This window comes from Curcuma longa, unplaced genomic scaffold (assembly GCF_044706935.1).
Source record: "Curcuma longa cultivar G26 ecotype Majalengka, Jawa Barat unplaced genomic scaffold, ITB_CL_G26_1.1 utg134316_np1212_261454_RagTag, whole genome shotgun sequence".
In the NCBI taxonomy this organism is placed as follows: Eukaryota; Viridiplantae; Streptophyta; class Magnoliopsida; order Zingiberales; family Zingiberaceae; genus Curcuma; species Curcuma longa.
This window is the reverse complement of record NW_027435597.1, coordinates 113,652-128,839: the sequence shown is the minus strand read 5'-3', so window position 1 is coordinate 128,839 and position 15,188 is coordinate 113,652. Positions and strand designations below refer to the sequence as shown.

Sequence of the window (15,188 nt, the reverse complement as noted above, 5' to 3'; positions counted from 1 at the left end):
ATCGGGGATTGGTTAGCTATGTGTTTTCTTAGCCAAACAACAACAAACGATATAGAGATCGAGATGATCAATGATGAAACTTTTTTTTTTCTAAAGAAAGAACATAGTAAAAGTGAATAATGATATGTGAATATATTATTCAATAATTACATTCTACTAGCAATTTGTGTTATTTTGACATGTATATCTTTAATCATGTGATTAAGTAAGATAATGACATATAGGGTGAGTAAAATTCAATTAAATTGAATAAATCAATTGAATTTAAAATTTTAGTTTGGTTATTTTAAAATTTTAATTATTTTTTTAAAAAATAATTAATTTGATTAATTTGGTTCATTTTCGATTTTAAAATTTTCTTATTCGGTTAAACCGAATAAATCAAATAAACTGAATAAGTAAATTTATAAATTTTAATTAATTAATAATTTTTTTATAATATTTAAAAAATTTAGTTATTTTGATTAATTTGGTCAGAAATTGAATTAATCGATATTTTATCAGTTTGATTTATTAGATTTTTATTTGAAAATTTGATCGATTCAATTAGTTTAAAAAAATTTTAATTTTTTATATCAATTTTTTATTTAATTCATTAAAATCCATTTATTCCACGTTCAAAGTCTATTTCACCTTATTAAGTTTAAATCCCTTTCAATTCTAATTTTTGGATGATCATTTTAGAATTAATCACCTGAAAGATTAAACACTAATTTAAAAATAAAAAAATATTTTAATCGCATATATATAAGGGATCAAAATCATGGTTAAAAACTATGAACATATTCGTGAGTGGACTTTGGGGGCATTAGTGAGGTGATACTCATGATATGACTTTGAGACCTTTAAAAGAAAAAGAAAAAAAAAAGAAAAAGAAATGATTGCTCTGTTTTGATCTTGGAAGGTGGAAGGGAGGGAAGTAATGGAGGATGCCGCAGATCGCCCCATCCTAATCCTTCACAATGGCGTCATCGTTACCATGGACCAGTCCTCCCGCGTCTTCCGTGATGGCGCCGTCGTCGTCGCTGGCGACTGCATCGCGGCCGTCGGCCCATCTGCTCAGATTCTCCGCGATTTCTCCCACCTTGCCGCGGTCAACTCCGTCGTCGACCTCGGCGGCCGAATCCTCCTTCCAGGTGCACTGCTGCTTTTGTAGTTTCGCTGCTGATTCGATGTTTCATCTTTGCCCCCTCATTTTGCGTCTTTGGCCGGTGATTAGGATTCGTCAACACGCATGTGCATACGTCGCAGCAGCTGGCGAGGGGCATCGCCGACGATGTTGATCTGATGACGTGGCTTCACAAGCGTATATGGCCATACGAGTCCCACATGACGGAGGAGGATTCCTACCTCTCTACGCTGCTCTGCGGTATCGAGCTCATCCGATCCGGAGTGAGTGGCTTGTTGTATAACGATTAGTCTTGTTTTCTTTCTGGTGGCTTTGAAGGATAGCATTTGTTAGAAACTCTCGAACCTGCTACAATTATTTGTATGATTTGCTTCCCTATCTTTGGCGTCATAGAATTCATATGGTTGAAATTTTTTTTTTTTTGCAAGCCTTTAGCGTCCTATAATCATGGACTTTTGTGGATATTCAGAGGTTGCAATCTTCACAATTTCGTTTAGGGGAATTAGAGTATTTATAACTCAAGTTTTGAGCACAAGGTCTCCAAGCCAGAATTATTCAATGCTTTGGATGATATTGATTAGTTATTTAGCATAAGCCAATGTGGCATGTTACTATAATATCTGGAGTTTACGCCAGTGATTAGGTTTATAATTTTCCCATTAAGCTTTTCAAATGGAAGTTTGTGATTGTAGTTTGTGGGTTACTGAATCAGGTAACATGCTTTGCGGAAGCAGGTGGCCAACATGTCAGTGGAATGGCTAGGGCAGTGGAAGAGCTGGGTTTGCGTGCATGTTTAGCAAAATCCTCTATGGACACAGGCGATGGATTGCCTGCAAATTGGAGTGCTTGTTCTACTGACTATTGCATTCAGGTTTTAACTCATACAACACATTCTACACTTTGATAATTTTGATATGCCCATAGCATTCCGAAATTTCATTTAGATTTTTCACTCAAAGATTTTTAGGTTATCTTGTGCTGTTAAGGTAAGGCAAGAGGAAACTTAAATTGCACTAGAAAGTGATAGAAAGCAAACAAAATAATTGGCAAACCCATGGCATTTATCTTGATTGCAAAGTTCAATTTAATAATTATATTTCTATAAATCGTTCTACCAAGGAGTTTGAAGTAAAATTGTAGCCTAATATGTCAACACTTTCTAATCGATAAAATATTAATGTTTAACATGTTCTACCTTTCGTTCATCTTTCTTGACAATATTGGACATGATATAATATTTAGTGTACAAAAATTGTAGATATTTTTTTATTCAATTCTTTAACCACATTTGAGATACCAATAGAAGAGATTCATTGAAAAATTGAAGGCTAGTTATGTATAACAAGGTTTGAAATCTCAGCCCAAGCTTAAATTTCAGTCTTTTGGCCAACTCGAGACATGTTGCCCATGTCAAATGCTAGTGTTGGATGCATGTCAAAGATGAACACTCGGAGAGGAGACAAGGAAAGGAGAGGAGGAAAAGACATGAAACACCGGACACCAGGAGGAGGACCTAAGGGTTGTCTCAAGTGGTGACAAAGTCAAGGGTAATATGACCTCGATGTCGGTGAATGCCATTGGTGAGTGGATTGGAGGGTCACAAAGTTATCGCGTGCATCTCGTAAGCTTGCTCGCTATAGACCATGGGAAGTTTTTGCCTAGGAGAAATCTTAATTCTTAGTCTATAGCGAGACTTTCAAACTTTTTTGAGAAATTTTCATGGACCACAAGAAGTTATCATGGTTACTAGTAGTTACACAGAAGTCTCACGAGCTTGTGATATCTTCTTCAAGTGAAGTGGTCGCTATTGTTGGAAGTCGTGTGGAAAGCCCTCATCCCATTGTGAAAGCTTGGTCAACCTTGAGTGAAATAGTTGCCATTCTCAAGAGTCTTGTGGAGTTGTCATTGTCTTCACAAGGTGTTGTTGGGTTGGGTGTCCCTGTGTCGAGCCTATTTCGCGTGTCAATCATCTAATGTAACGAGAAGTTTCACCTGTGTTGATTGGCGTGAAAGAAAATCTTAATTCATTATATATAGTTACCTCTAGTTTGAGAAATTAGATATGAACATGTGTTGCTAGTGTGTGAGTGCAATGCTTAGTAAGTTGCCTCACCTCTTACTTTGAGAAGTTGATGTAACACCAAATTGAACTGAAACTCACATAGAGAATCAGACAAAATTGTTGAAATAAAGTGACAACTATCTCACATAGAGAAAAACAAAATTTTGAAAATTAGAATTTTATTAATTAACAATTGATCAATTAAACAATGAAAGAAATACCACTAGTTGAGAAACAAATTAATCTCATTAAACTACTATCAAATTACAAATTCCTCCAACCAAATTAAAAGAAATCAAACTTTAGAATTTCAACACCTAAATTAAAATAATTATCAAATCAATAACAAATTTGAAATTCAAATAGACCCTTTGTTTGCATTACACAATCACTTTGTGCAAACCATATGCATTATTATATATATATACTTCTTTATCATGTTTGACTATTAGACATAACTGATCGATACTCATTGAGTGATGTAGTCTCAGAGGGAGCTATACACTTTGCATCATAATACAGCAGAAGGACGAATCAGAATTTGGTTTGGATTGAGACAGATTATGAATGCAAGCGATCAATTGTTACTAAAAACAAGAGATGCGGCTGAGGAATTGAAAACGGGCATCCATATGGTAATCATTTTAGTCTCATATCTTTTCACTATCTTATACAAAGGCAAGTTTATAAGTTTTAGCAAAATTTTGGAATTTGTTAGATGATGATAATCTAATCAAGCTGATTTATATACAATTTAGCATTCATATGCAATGTTATAGCATGTTCTGAGCAACAAATTACGGTCAAAAAATTAAAATGTCTATATATCTTCTGAGCTCTGCTCTACAAAATACAATTGATTTTATTTGACAACTGAAAAATTCACAATCCTTAAAAAACCAATACCAATTTTATAGTGTCTGCACATCCATAATTCTAACAAAATCCAAGCCAGAAAAACATAAATGTGTCCTTCTCCATTGGACACAAGGCAAGGAATTCTTAGGTTAAACACAAAAAAGCTATAAAGTACATTGAAGAAGTGTAACCAGAAATAACTGCATTGAACTAAGAAATCGTTTCAAATGAAAAAATTGTTGCTGATGCCTGATATATTTCTACATTTTATCTTTTCCTGTTAAAAATAGATAATTCCCTATCATGATGGCTCTTTGTAAATTGATGGCTTATTTTGTGGAATTAGAATTTTTTCAACATTAAAAAAAGTACATGTCTGCGCATTTGTTTTGAATATTGAAAATTGAAATGGAATCTTCCATGGACCTATGAAATGGAAAATTTGTCATGTCTACTTAATTTTTTTTAAACCCATCACCCTACATTTGTGTATCAGTTTTAACTTTCTTTATATATTAAACTTGGAAGATCTCAATGTTAGGACCATTGAATTTGGAGTATGTGGAAAGGATTTCACTAATCATGATGCATGGTTAATGTAGATGGTTGACTAGGGCAATATTTCATATAATTTTGACGTTAGCTGTAAAAACAAACTGTAGCATGTTGCAGAAATCCCTTATGAAAATCAGCTTGTGATGAGCACTAGAAAGGTTGATCATGGTACAGTGACTTACTTGGAGAAAATTGGTCTTCTACGGAGCAACTTGTTGGCGGCTCATTCTGTTTGGCTGAGTGATGCTGAGGTACCACTATCATAGCAGTTACTTTTGCTTTATTGATATGCTGTACTTGTCATCTTGAACGCATTTGTGGAAGTATTTCACATGGTTTTAAAACTTGGGCAGGCGCCAGGTGGCTGCCTCCTAGGTGGTCCAACTGATTCACTGGAATAAAAAATCTGTTTTTTTAATGTTCCTTGGCTATGATCTTCTACATAAGGGCCTCCTACATATTGTTGTTTTTGTGTCCCCCTTGTACTGCTGCAGGGAAGTAACTTAGAGGGAATCATCTTTACCTCCTGTGAATAACAAACGTCTTTTATATGTGGGGTTGTGGCTTTCTATAAAACAATTAATAACCCTTTTGTTGGAGCTCACTGCTGGAATAATAATTATTTGTTTTCTTTTCAAGCACTGACTATAAATTTCTTTCAGCTTGCTTCAGTGCTGCGATTCAAGCAAATAAGGAGGTTTTTTTTCATTTAAATTTATTTATATGCAGATTGGCTTCTTTGCTAAGGCTGATGTCAAGGTTTCTCACTGCCCTGCCTCTGCAATGCGCATGCTTGGATTTGCTCCCATAAAGGAAATGCATGAAGCTGGTATTTGTGTTTCTCTTGGAACAGATGGAGCACCATCCAACAATAGGATGAGCATTGGTATGCTTTGAGATCCTTATATGTGAAGTAAAAAACTATTAGTTCAAAGTTTATTACATAATCTGATAAAACTTGGAAATCTACCTGCATAATAATTGTTAACTTGTGTCTGGAATTTCATTTCCTAGATGGAAATTTAAATAAAAGTCTGGTGAGCTTCAGAGTTCAATTAAACTATTAATATGGCTCTGAAAATGTTTCTGACAATGTATGAAAAAAATTATGAGACCATTTTTGGTCTTTATGTATTACCTCCTGTCATTCCCCATTAATATACCTATCTAGGAAAGATTAAATTGATGAATAATGTGTTTTTGTTATAAATGAATCTTTTAGATTTTACTAGGCTTGAGTCATAGCCACCTTTGCCCATTAAACTAGATAACAACAAAATGATTACGTAAATACATATACCTCATTGTTGACGACTTCACATGAGCTTTGTTTGTGCTTAAAAAATATCTATGTAACTTGAACAATGTCAGTGGAATTCTCACAACATTGTGATAGAAACCTTTTTTTTTTTACCTTTTCCTGGAATAATATTTAACTGCAATTGTTGGTGGATATATTACTTTTTCCTTCTCCATTCAGTTGATGAGATGTATCTAGCTTCACTCATAAACAAAGGAAGAGAAGCTTATATGAGTGGGACAACCAACCCAACTGTTGTGCCTGCTGTAACAGTATTAAAGATGGCCACAATAGATGGTGCAAAATCAGTGCAATGGGACAATGAGATTGGTTCAATTGAGGATGGTAAAAAGGTTGGCCAATTATATTTGTCCTGTTCTTTTCTTTCTCTTAATCTCATTCTAATCTGCTTCCTGTTTTGATACTTTGGAAGGTTTTTTGATAGGAAATTACACTAATCTAGAGTTTTGTAGAAACTCCACTTCTACCTCTATGAATCAGAGGATTCCTCTTGAAATCAAAGTATTCCTCATCAACAAGTGATTCCAAAGTGATTTAACTTTGATTTTTTTCCTATTTTTTAAATCTATATTATTTTGTTAAATCATTTCTTAATTATTAATGATGTTCAATTTCTTGGACAAAATAAGATCGGCAAAGACCAATCTAGATTTGGGATTGGGAGTCTTTGAAAACTATGCTAGAAAGTTTAAAAGTATATGCTAATAGGCCATTTGCTGAACTGATAATAGGGAAGTCATGCGAAGACATCAAATTTATTCAAAATCTTAACAAGCATTTTAAACATAAGTACAGCAACTAGTTTTCAAGGAAGATTGCAATAATCTTATAGTCATCGTAGACCTAGAACTAAGAAAGATGATCAAGTTGGTTAGCCTATTGATTTTGTTTGTTAATCTGTTTCTTTCAACAAAATTAAGAGTGCTACTGAGAGATATATTCTGGTGTTAGGTGAAAAGTTACACATGATTATTGTAAAGTACATGTTGATGCATTTTTGCAAACCAAAAGAGTATAATACAAGATTATCTCCTTGATTACATAAGCTTGAATTTGTAAATGCTTCTCCAAAAACTCTCATATTTGCGTTAAGAGAAAAATGATAATAATGCATATTTGTTTGTTTTTCCATCTGACTTAAAATGCCAACTCAATTTTCAACATAGAGACTTTACCTCCATACCTGGAGATATTCAAGTGTCTTTCTCTATTTGTTGATAGTTCCACCATCATGCTTCCTTTGTCCAAGTGCTCTCATTTTGATCTTCAACACTTTTCTTTTCAGACATCAAAGGTATAGTTGAAATGCATATAATGTTTCCATCTTATGGTAACTCAGAATGTTGCTTTGTTTATGGTAAGGAATGCCCAAGTTGAAGATGATGATAATTTGTCTTTTAGACATTCTCTTCTCTTGCGAGATTGTTGATTAAGGCATGCAACTCAATAGGGTTACCCCTATGACATAAATTTATGGGTCAACATGGATAAGGGTGAGATAAAATTAAACTTTAATACTTGGTTTGCTATAGAAGTATTTGTAGAAAGTGGGAGGAATAATATTGTTTTACTTGTTATTAATACGAGACAATTACATAGTTATATAGGTCTTATGAGCAAACCCTAAATCTAAAACATCAATGTGGGACTAAAATCTCTTGCACATAATTCCCTTAACCCTAGTACCACTAGCGAAGGTCCAGGTTGTGTTTGCTAAAGAGACACAACTACGGAAGGAAGAAGTTGGGGGAAATATTCTCCAACCACCCTTTCTCTCTGTTTTCTTAGAATGGAGGGGAGGAAGAGGTAGGGGAAATCTTCCTCCAAAGAGCCAAATTTAATTTCTAGCATAACTGTGAAGAGTCTCCATTCAGGTGGATCTAAAGTAATATTTTACGGATGAATTTTGGAGATTTAAAACTTTGCTCTTTTGTTTTCTATGAAATGATAGGAAAGGAAACTCTTTTAGCTTGATTCCTCCATAGTTCTTTCCTTGTCCTTAGGTAAAACAACCATCAATTTTCCTTCTATGTCAGTCAAGTCAACACTGGTGAAACTCATTGTTCTTCCTGCTGATTGGCATGCAAATCAAGGTAGATACGTGATGAGGTGAGGGCAAGTGGCTTCTAATAATTGTGACAGATCTGAAGGCATATATGGGAGGCAAGTGCTTTGTATATGGGAACCTAGGGTGGGAATAGGATGCTATGCATGTGTCAGAACTGGAGGCATGACAGATCTTTCAAGTGATGGGTTTTTGACAAAGTAAGCTACTATTTTCTCTAGCTCATTGGTGCCATTGATACCACATGTTGGAACAGTCGATACTCTATTTTTCTTGGCTCAAGGATTAAAACATTAACTTTTGAATGAAACCTTAAGCATGCCTCTAGCACTCCCTTCTCAAGCTGAAGCATAGGTACTAGCTATGTCTAGCTTATTATATAAACTAGAAAATGTAGACTATGACATGACCATGATGAAAATTAAACAAAGCTTAGGAAATAGATATTGGAGCAAATAGGCGTCAATTCTTCTAGCCTTAGGATAGCTTATTGATAGAGAAAAATGAAGCATGAGAGGACAAAGTGAGATCTCAAGAACAGTTTATCTTGAGTGGGCTTCTCCTGCTGGTTCATATGATAACATGTGACAAACATATGAAAGGGAGAAGGATCAACAAGGTCTTAGGACAAAGATAAATTGAAGTATGAGATAAAGGCCTAAGAAACCAGTCTGCCAATTGGACTCTCAAGGGAGATGAAGAACATTGACAAAGTTCCTAACGTCGGCATGAAGCATACAACAGTACATGAAGATTGTCATCAAGAATAAAGAAGACAAGAAGATCTGGAGGTAAAAGGAAATATATGCAAACCAAGGTAAAAGAAGAAGATGCTGGGATGAGAAAGAATCCTTTGAAGCAACAAGTAGTAGGAAGAAGAGTGAGCAGCAGGGAGGAGTGTGCCAAGGTAAAAGAAGAAGATGCTGGGATGAGAAAGAATCCTTTGAAGCAACAAGTAGTAGGAAGAAGAGTGAGCTGCAGGGAGGAGTGTGCAGTGTGCTCGAATCAGGGCAAGAGGAATAATAGAGGGATACCTTGGAAGACTGAAGTTGGCAGAGGGGAAGGAGATGAGACTTTGATTAATGAAGATGATCGTGTGATATAGAATTTCAGATGTAGGAGCCATCGGGGTTGGAAGGTGTGGTCTGTATAGAGGAAGATGTGGATAGGATGTTTGTTACTGGAAAGGGGGAAGAAATACATCTTGCTGTTGTGAAGGATGAAGAAGCATAGTAGACATAGGAAGAGTAGTTGTGAGCCAAGAAGGAACGCTGTCAGCGAAGAGAATCACATATTCATCATCGATAAAACTTGATCATGGCAGTGGAACACAATTTGAGAGGTCGATGATCCATTGGGGGATTCCTCCACCTTTGTGGCTAATGCTGCCCCAACCCCTTTGCTGCTGTTGCTTTTGATCTTGAAACCAAAATATCAACAACATGGGCAGTCTCCAGGAAGTTGATGCCGCCTTTGATTTTCACTAATGTAGAAATGGAGTAGGGCCACTCTAGAAGCAAGGGAAAAAATTCTAGAGGTGGCCATCATCTGCTCGAAGTGGTTTGGCAACAAAATCATTGAGTTCAACGCCCACATGATGCATTGGATCCGGTACAACCCTCGTTCATGGAAGATTCTATAAAGGAGAAAAGGTTTACTACTAGGAGCATCCGTGAGGAAAAGATGCCTGAATTGATTTTTGTATGAGTTGATCAAAAGGAAATCATACAAGAGGAATAGATGAATGAGGAATAGACAATGGGGATAATTATGTGAGAGGAATATTTAAATGAAGGTAGCTGTCACCAAAATTGCAGTCTCACCCTAAGGAGATTATTTCTAGAAGACCTAACCCAAGAGAATAACTCTAGTACCATGTAGAAAGTGGTAAAAATAATATTATATCACTTGTTAATGGTTTGGGCTTATGATAAAATTCTAAATATAAAATGTCCAATGGAGAAACTATAACTTTATATCCAAATAGGAGAGTTGGAATATGGTTTTCCACTTTCACCTTTGCTTTTATTTTGCTTGCCTCGCTCTAGTTTTAACCTTGCATGTAGATTTGTGGGGTAATTAAAGGGGTTCAAAACTTAGATGATCAATTAATATTAACTTGATATTAAGCATTTTTGGTTAATACTTTGGTCTAACAAAGTTAATTGGTAAGTTCTCAAACCTGAGCAGATTGTGGCAATTTGTTACATAATGAATTTAATCCTAGGCATGCAAGGTTCTTGGAAAGTATTGTCTATGTATTATAGAGCTATATTGTGTCTCACATGTTGGGAAATAGAGGTGATTCTATGCACAGCGCTCTTGATTGTGTCTTCTACTTTCTAAAGTTTTCTTTGTTTAAACAGGCTGACTTGATACTTGTCAATCCTTTTTCATGGACCATGGTTCCATTGCACGATTGGTAAGCTTTGTTTTTGCTTGCAATGTCCAGAGAATAATTTTTAATTTATAATTATAATACAAGGATGACTTTCTAGTTCAGTTGCATCGAGCAGAAGGATAACTAAATGTTTTCAGTTAATTAGAAAAGACATGTTTTTTTTTAGTGAATTTGAGTTTAAAAATGAATGTTTTAGCCATTTTTCATGATTTCTTGATTTTTAACCTCATTGGAAGGTGCTAACTATGATATGGAACTTGCAGCATCTCCAGTCTTGTCTACTGTATGAGGACCGAAAACATTGATTCAGTCATGTGCAATGGTCAGTGGATCATGAAGGACCATAAAATCTTGAGAATAAATGAGGTGCATGCCACTAGTTACTATTGTAACCCAGTATGACTTAAATCTGCTGAAATTCTGCCTTAGTTCTAGTTGCTTAAATGATTTTTCAAAGCATATTTTCAGATCATGGACATGATAATAACTCTTAGGATGGCCAATTAAAATATGTGCAACAGACTGCAATGTTTCTCACTATTCTTAAGCCAAACAGTATGCACGATCTCAGTTAGGTTGTAGACTCAAATTTAATGCATAAGCATTTTTGTGCCAACTGTTACATATTATTATTTACTAAGTCATTAATCAAGAACAAGCTGTGTCCAATTTATTATTTACTAAGTCATTAATCAAGAACAAGCTGTGTCCAATTTATCTGGGGTCCACCGCATGTATAATGTAAGGCCATGTTTTAGCACCCTCACAATAAGGTACATTGATTTTGGAAGGCAAAATAAATATTATACCAAGGATCTGCATTCAAACTGCTCTTTTATGCACTGTCATAGCTTTTCCTAACATGTATGTATGTTTAGTACATAAGAAACCTTTGATTTTATTAAACAAGATGAAACTATGCAGTTTAGGTACATATTATACCAAGGGCAGGATCTGCATTCAAACTGCTCTTTTAATTTATAAGTAGCTTTATCATAAAGAATATTGGATCATCTTGTATAAGGAAAATGAATCACTAGTTAGCCTGAGATTCTAGCTTCACAGTTCAGGGTACTTTTAGCTGGCATGGAGTAAAGAAACTCCATGATCATTGCTTCATGATAATTGTCTGTTTCAACACAGATGGAGCCATGAATGTCCTAGATTCTTTTGACGCATAAATTTTCTAGCAGCTGTATGCATTTTGGGTGCAATCAAGTTGACTCACTGGTTACTCTACTTAGAACTTTTTGTCTATATGTCCTAATTCAATCCTCGTTCCGCAGTATATTGCATTGTGGTTATATCCCAATTAGTGCTGACCAATGTCTAATCATCCTCATTATCATGCCCCAAGTGGGCCTCCATGGCCTTGACATGGCATGGAACTCACGATGGTTGTTTACAAATATACTACTGAACACCACCAGAACACAAGATATAAGCAAAGTCATTAAGCTCAAGTGCTCAACATTTATTGCAAAGCACAATGTAATGACATAGGTAAAACTGCATTGCATGAAAATCACATGTAATAATACTATTTGACAAGGATATAAATCAACTGCTATTCACTAAGGTGCTACAATCCATTGACTGTAGTCTAGAACTGCTCATGGGCATCATCCTTTATACTTCCCCATATTGCCACAGAATGACACCACATGCACACTGTACACAGATGCGACTACTGAGATAGTCCTAGCTCATCCTAGCCGTTGTGGCCAACGAACAAACTAAGAGAGAAACCACTATATGTATATATATCTGTTAATGGTCCACATCATCAAAGGTCAAAGACCTTGTCTTGTAATTTGTAAATGAATCAACATCCTTTAATAATATCCAAAAGTAATACATAATACATCCATAATAAGTGTCGCATCATCCAAAACAAGCTGCTAAGTGTTATGTTATATTATGTGCCTTAGATCCTAACTTAAGCTAAAGGATCTAACTAATGTGTTGTCTTCAATGTGTATCAAAACTAACTGCAACATAAAACTAAAGCATGGTATACCAACAATGAAGATATAACAACATATAAAAAACAAGTCAGCCAACATATATAACTGCATAAATAATCCACGTGCATAGCAACCACTATGATGTGTGTATTAAGAATATGCTATAAGGTCAACATGATAATATGAACAAAACAAGCAGAGTTGAGAAGGTAACATCAAGATTTCCCTGTAAGGATCAGCACACTGAGCTCACTAGGTTGACACTTATGTTATCATGAAGTTTCTTTACCCTCAACCGCATATACAGCATCAAACTGCCAACTTAATTCACCACTCTAATACTCATTACTATCTCAAATCTTTATTTTTACCTCCAACAGCAACTCTTAAATGTGCACCCTCGATATACCTCATTGCTTCCAGTTAATCTCCTCTATCAAGTATCTTATCACTTGGCAACCTGCATGGTAAACAAGGATACCAAACTGACTCACTTGCTCATTCTACCACCACCAACTCGAGGACATCTCATGATCCAAAGCCAAAATATCTACTTGGCAACCTTCTCTTATGGTCCATCCTGATGCAGAGGAAGGAGGAACGGGAATCTACCCTGTGTTTCATTGATCAGACACCAATATGCTGCTGCAGATGGAAGAGGAGCCCCTTCTTGCTGTCCCAAGTTGTCCGTGATTACCCGAACTTGCTAGAGATGAAAGAATGACAAGAAGTCAATCTTGCTGTCTCCAAATACTTGGAATCTCTAAAATGCAGAAAATCTGCCAAAATTTATCCAATCTGCAACTAAGAGAGGAAAGGAAGAGGGCTAAGGGGCTGTTGTAGCTCAATTACAGCACGAATGGACAGGGTTGCTGCTGCTCTGGTTCGGAGGCAATTAAATGACTAGGGACAAAGTGATGCTGCTGCTCAAAGGTGGGGAAGGGGAAGAGGTTTGACTATATGGCTCAGAAATAGGGGAAAAGAGGGGCTCCACTGCTGCTGTGGGTTCACTAGAAATTGGCAGCAGGTGCTGAAGGATCTACCAGCAGTGACTGGTGGCAGCGATGGAGTTGCACGCCTTCTGTAGGTAGAGGCGCAGTTGAGTGTGAAGCAATGCTGGCTGTATCTAGTGGTATTGTGGGCTGGTGGAGGGTGGTTCTGATGCAACCAGTGATGGCACTGGCTGGGGCGAGAGGCTGAAACGGATGGCTTAGGGTTTTGGTGCTTAAGCTGTGGTTGAATTGAACCAATTGGTTCAACTCTGTTTCAGCCCAATTTAAGCCAAATCAAGCCTTATTCTAACCCAAAGCATGCCCAAAGTAAAATCCACCTGACAGAACCCTCAAATAGCCAACCTAACTCCAAGTCAAACCCCAGTTGGATCCAAAACCTCCAAATCATCATTAAAATTATTTCATTCAGCCTTAATTACCCTCTAATTCACTAGTTAGTTTAATAAAAATTCTGGTAGTTAACACTTATCACATATCCTAATCGTGTTCCAACAACAATATCATTCTTAGTTCCTCATTGTGTTCATTTATATGTTTTTGGCAGCCTTATTTGTTCTTCAACCAATGGTTTTATACCTATGTGGTTCCGACTTTTTGTCACTTTTTCCCTCTGTCGTTTGTCATTTGCTACCTTCACTAATCCTATTCAACTCAGGGCTTTTTTCTCTTCAATTTTGTTTGTTTTACAGCGTCTCCCTAATTTCACCTCCATAGTTCACTTGTGACTTGTATATTGATTTTTTTTTTTCGAGTATTCTTTAAAATTCTGCTTCCTGTATTCTTGAAAATTTTTCTTTCATGCTGCAATTTCCTGGTAATTTCAAATTCAATGACTACTTATTTGCCTTAGAAGGATGGAGTTCATCACCAATCGGCCTAAATTATTTTCTCCTCAATGAAAGCTAGCAGAATCTCTAGTAAGATTCTACTTGTTATCCTCAAGGAAACATGATGAAACTTTAATCTATCATCACCAAATGGGACCTTTATGAAAGCTGGATTGTCTAACACATACAAAACAATATTGTATTTGATATTTCATTCAGCAACATTTTATTGTCATACATATGAAAGTGCAAATGAATCACATTTCATGGAAAATGTATGACTCTATTGGAAGATGGTTGATTTGAGTTGAAGTTAGCACGCTTCGTTGATTAGTTCCATTCAGTTGTGCTTATCATATCAATGAGACTACTGATGATATCTAAATTTTGATTGGTTTTACTTGATCTACATAATATCGTTTTTCCTATGAACAGGAAGAGATTGTCTCATTAGCAAACCAAGCTGCAGGTGCTATCCTAAAAAGAGCAGGGATTACTCTTCCTGAAAGAATGAACTATTTGTGATCTTATGGCAGCATTGCAGGAAGCACGTACATCCATTAATAAAAGCCAAGTATGAACTATTTCTGATTCTTTTGATCATGCAAAAAAGTTGCTTCTTCGTCTCCAATTTGAAAACTCAACCAACTATTCGCTTGTTGTTTAGATGATCATGAAGTAAGCCATCTTGGACAATATATTACTATGAAAAAGCCTGAACATATTGCTGGAGAAACTCCAACTCGGATGTTCTTCCACTTGATGTAAAATCTTTGCATTATTTGATGAATAGACGATGAGTTTGGTGCTTTCAAGGTTAAGCAACATGCACAATCTCTAGAGTTGAATAAATAAGCTTGGAAATTTTCTTTTATTTTGGTGGTTATTTTTAACAGTTAATCTTGTATTTCTCTTTCGATATTGTTCCTGCTTGTTGGTCATTCAAGATATATAAAAGACGCAATTTATTACTCAGGTTCATTTGAACTA

At 35.8% G+C, this 15,188-nt stretch overlaps 1 protein-coding gene across 1 annotated transcript; it reads left to right on the top strand.

Annotated features, from left to right (window-relative positions):
* The first annotated feature begins 874 nt into the window (after positions 1 to 874).
* LOC141819686 (uncharacterized) lies at positions 875 to 15,173 on the top strand. The gene is made up of 11 exons (XM_074706940.1): positions 875 to 1,136; positions 1,220 to 1,392; positions 1,842 to 2,000; positions 3,677 to 3,826; positions 4,712 to 4,855; positions 5,334 to 5,490; positions 6,085 to 6,257; positions 10,357 to 10,412; positions 10,655 to 10,757; positions 14,634 to 14,772; positions 14,866 to 15,173. Exons 1-10 carry the CDS (start codon positions 923 to 925, stop codon positions 14,721 to 14,723), a joined length of 1,419 nt encoding a protein of 472 aa, XP_074563041.1. The 5' UTR covers positions 875 to 922; the 3' UTR covers positions 14,724 to 14,772; positions 14,866 to 15,173.
* The last annotated feature ends 15 nt before the right edge of the window (positions 15,174 to 15,188 follow it).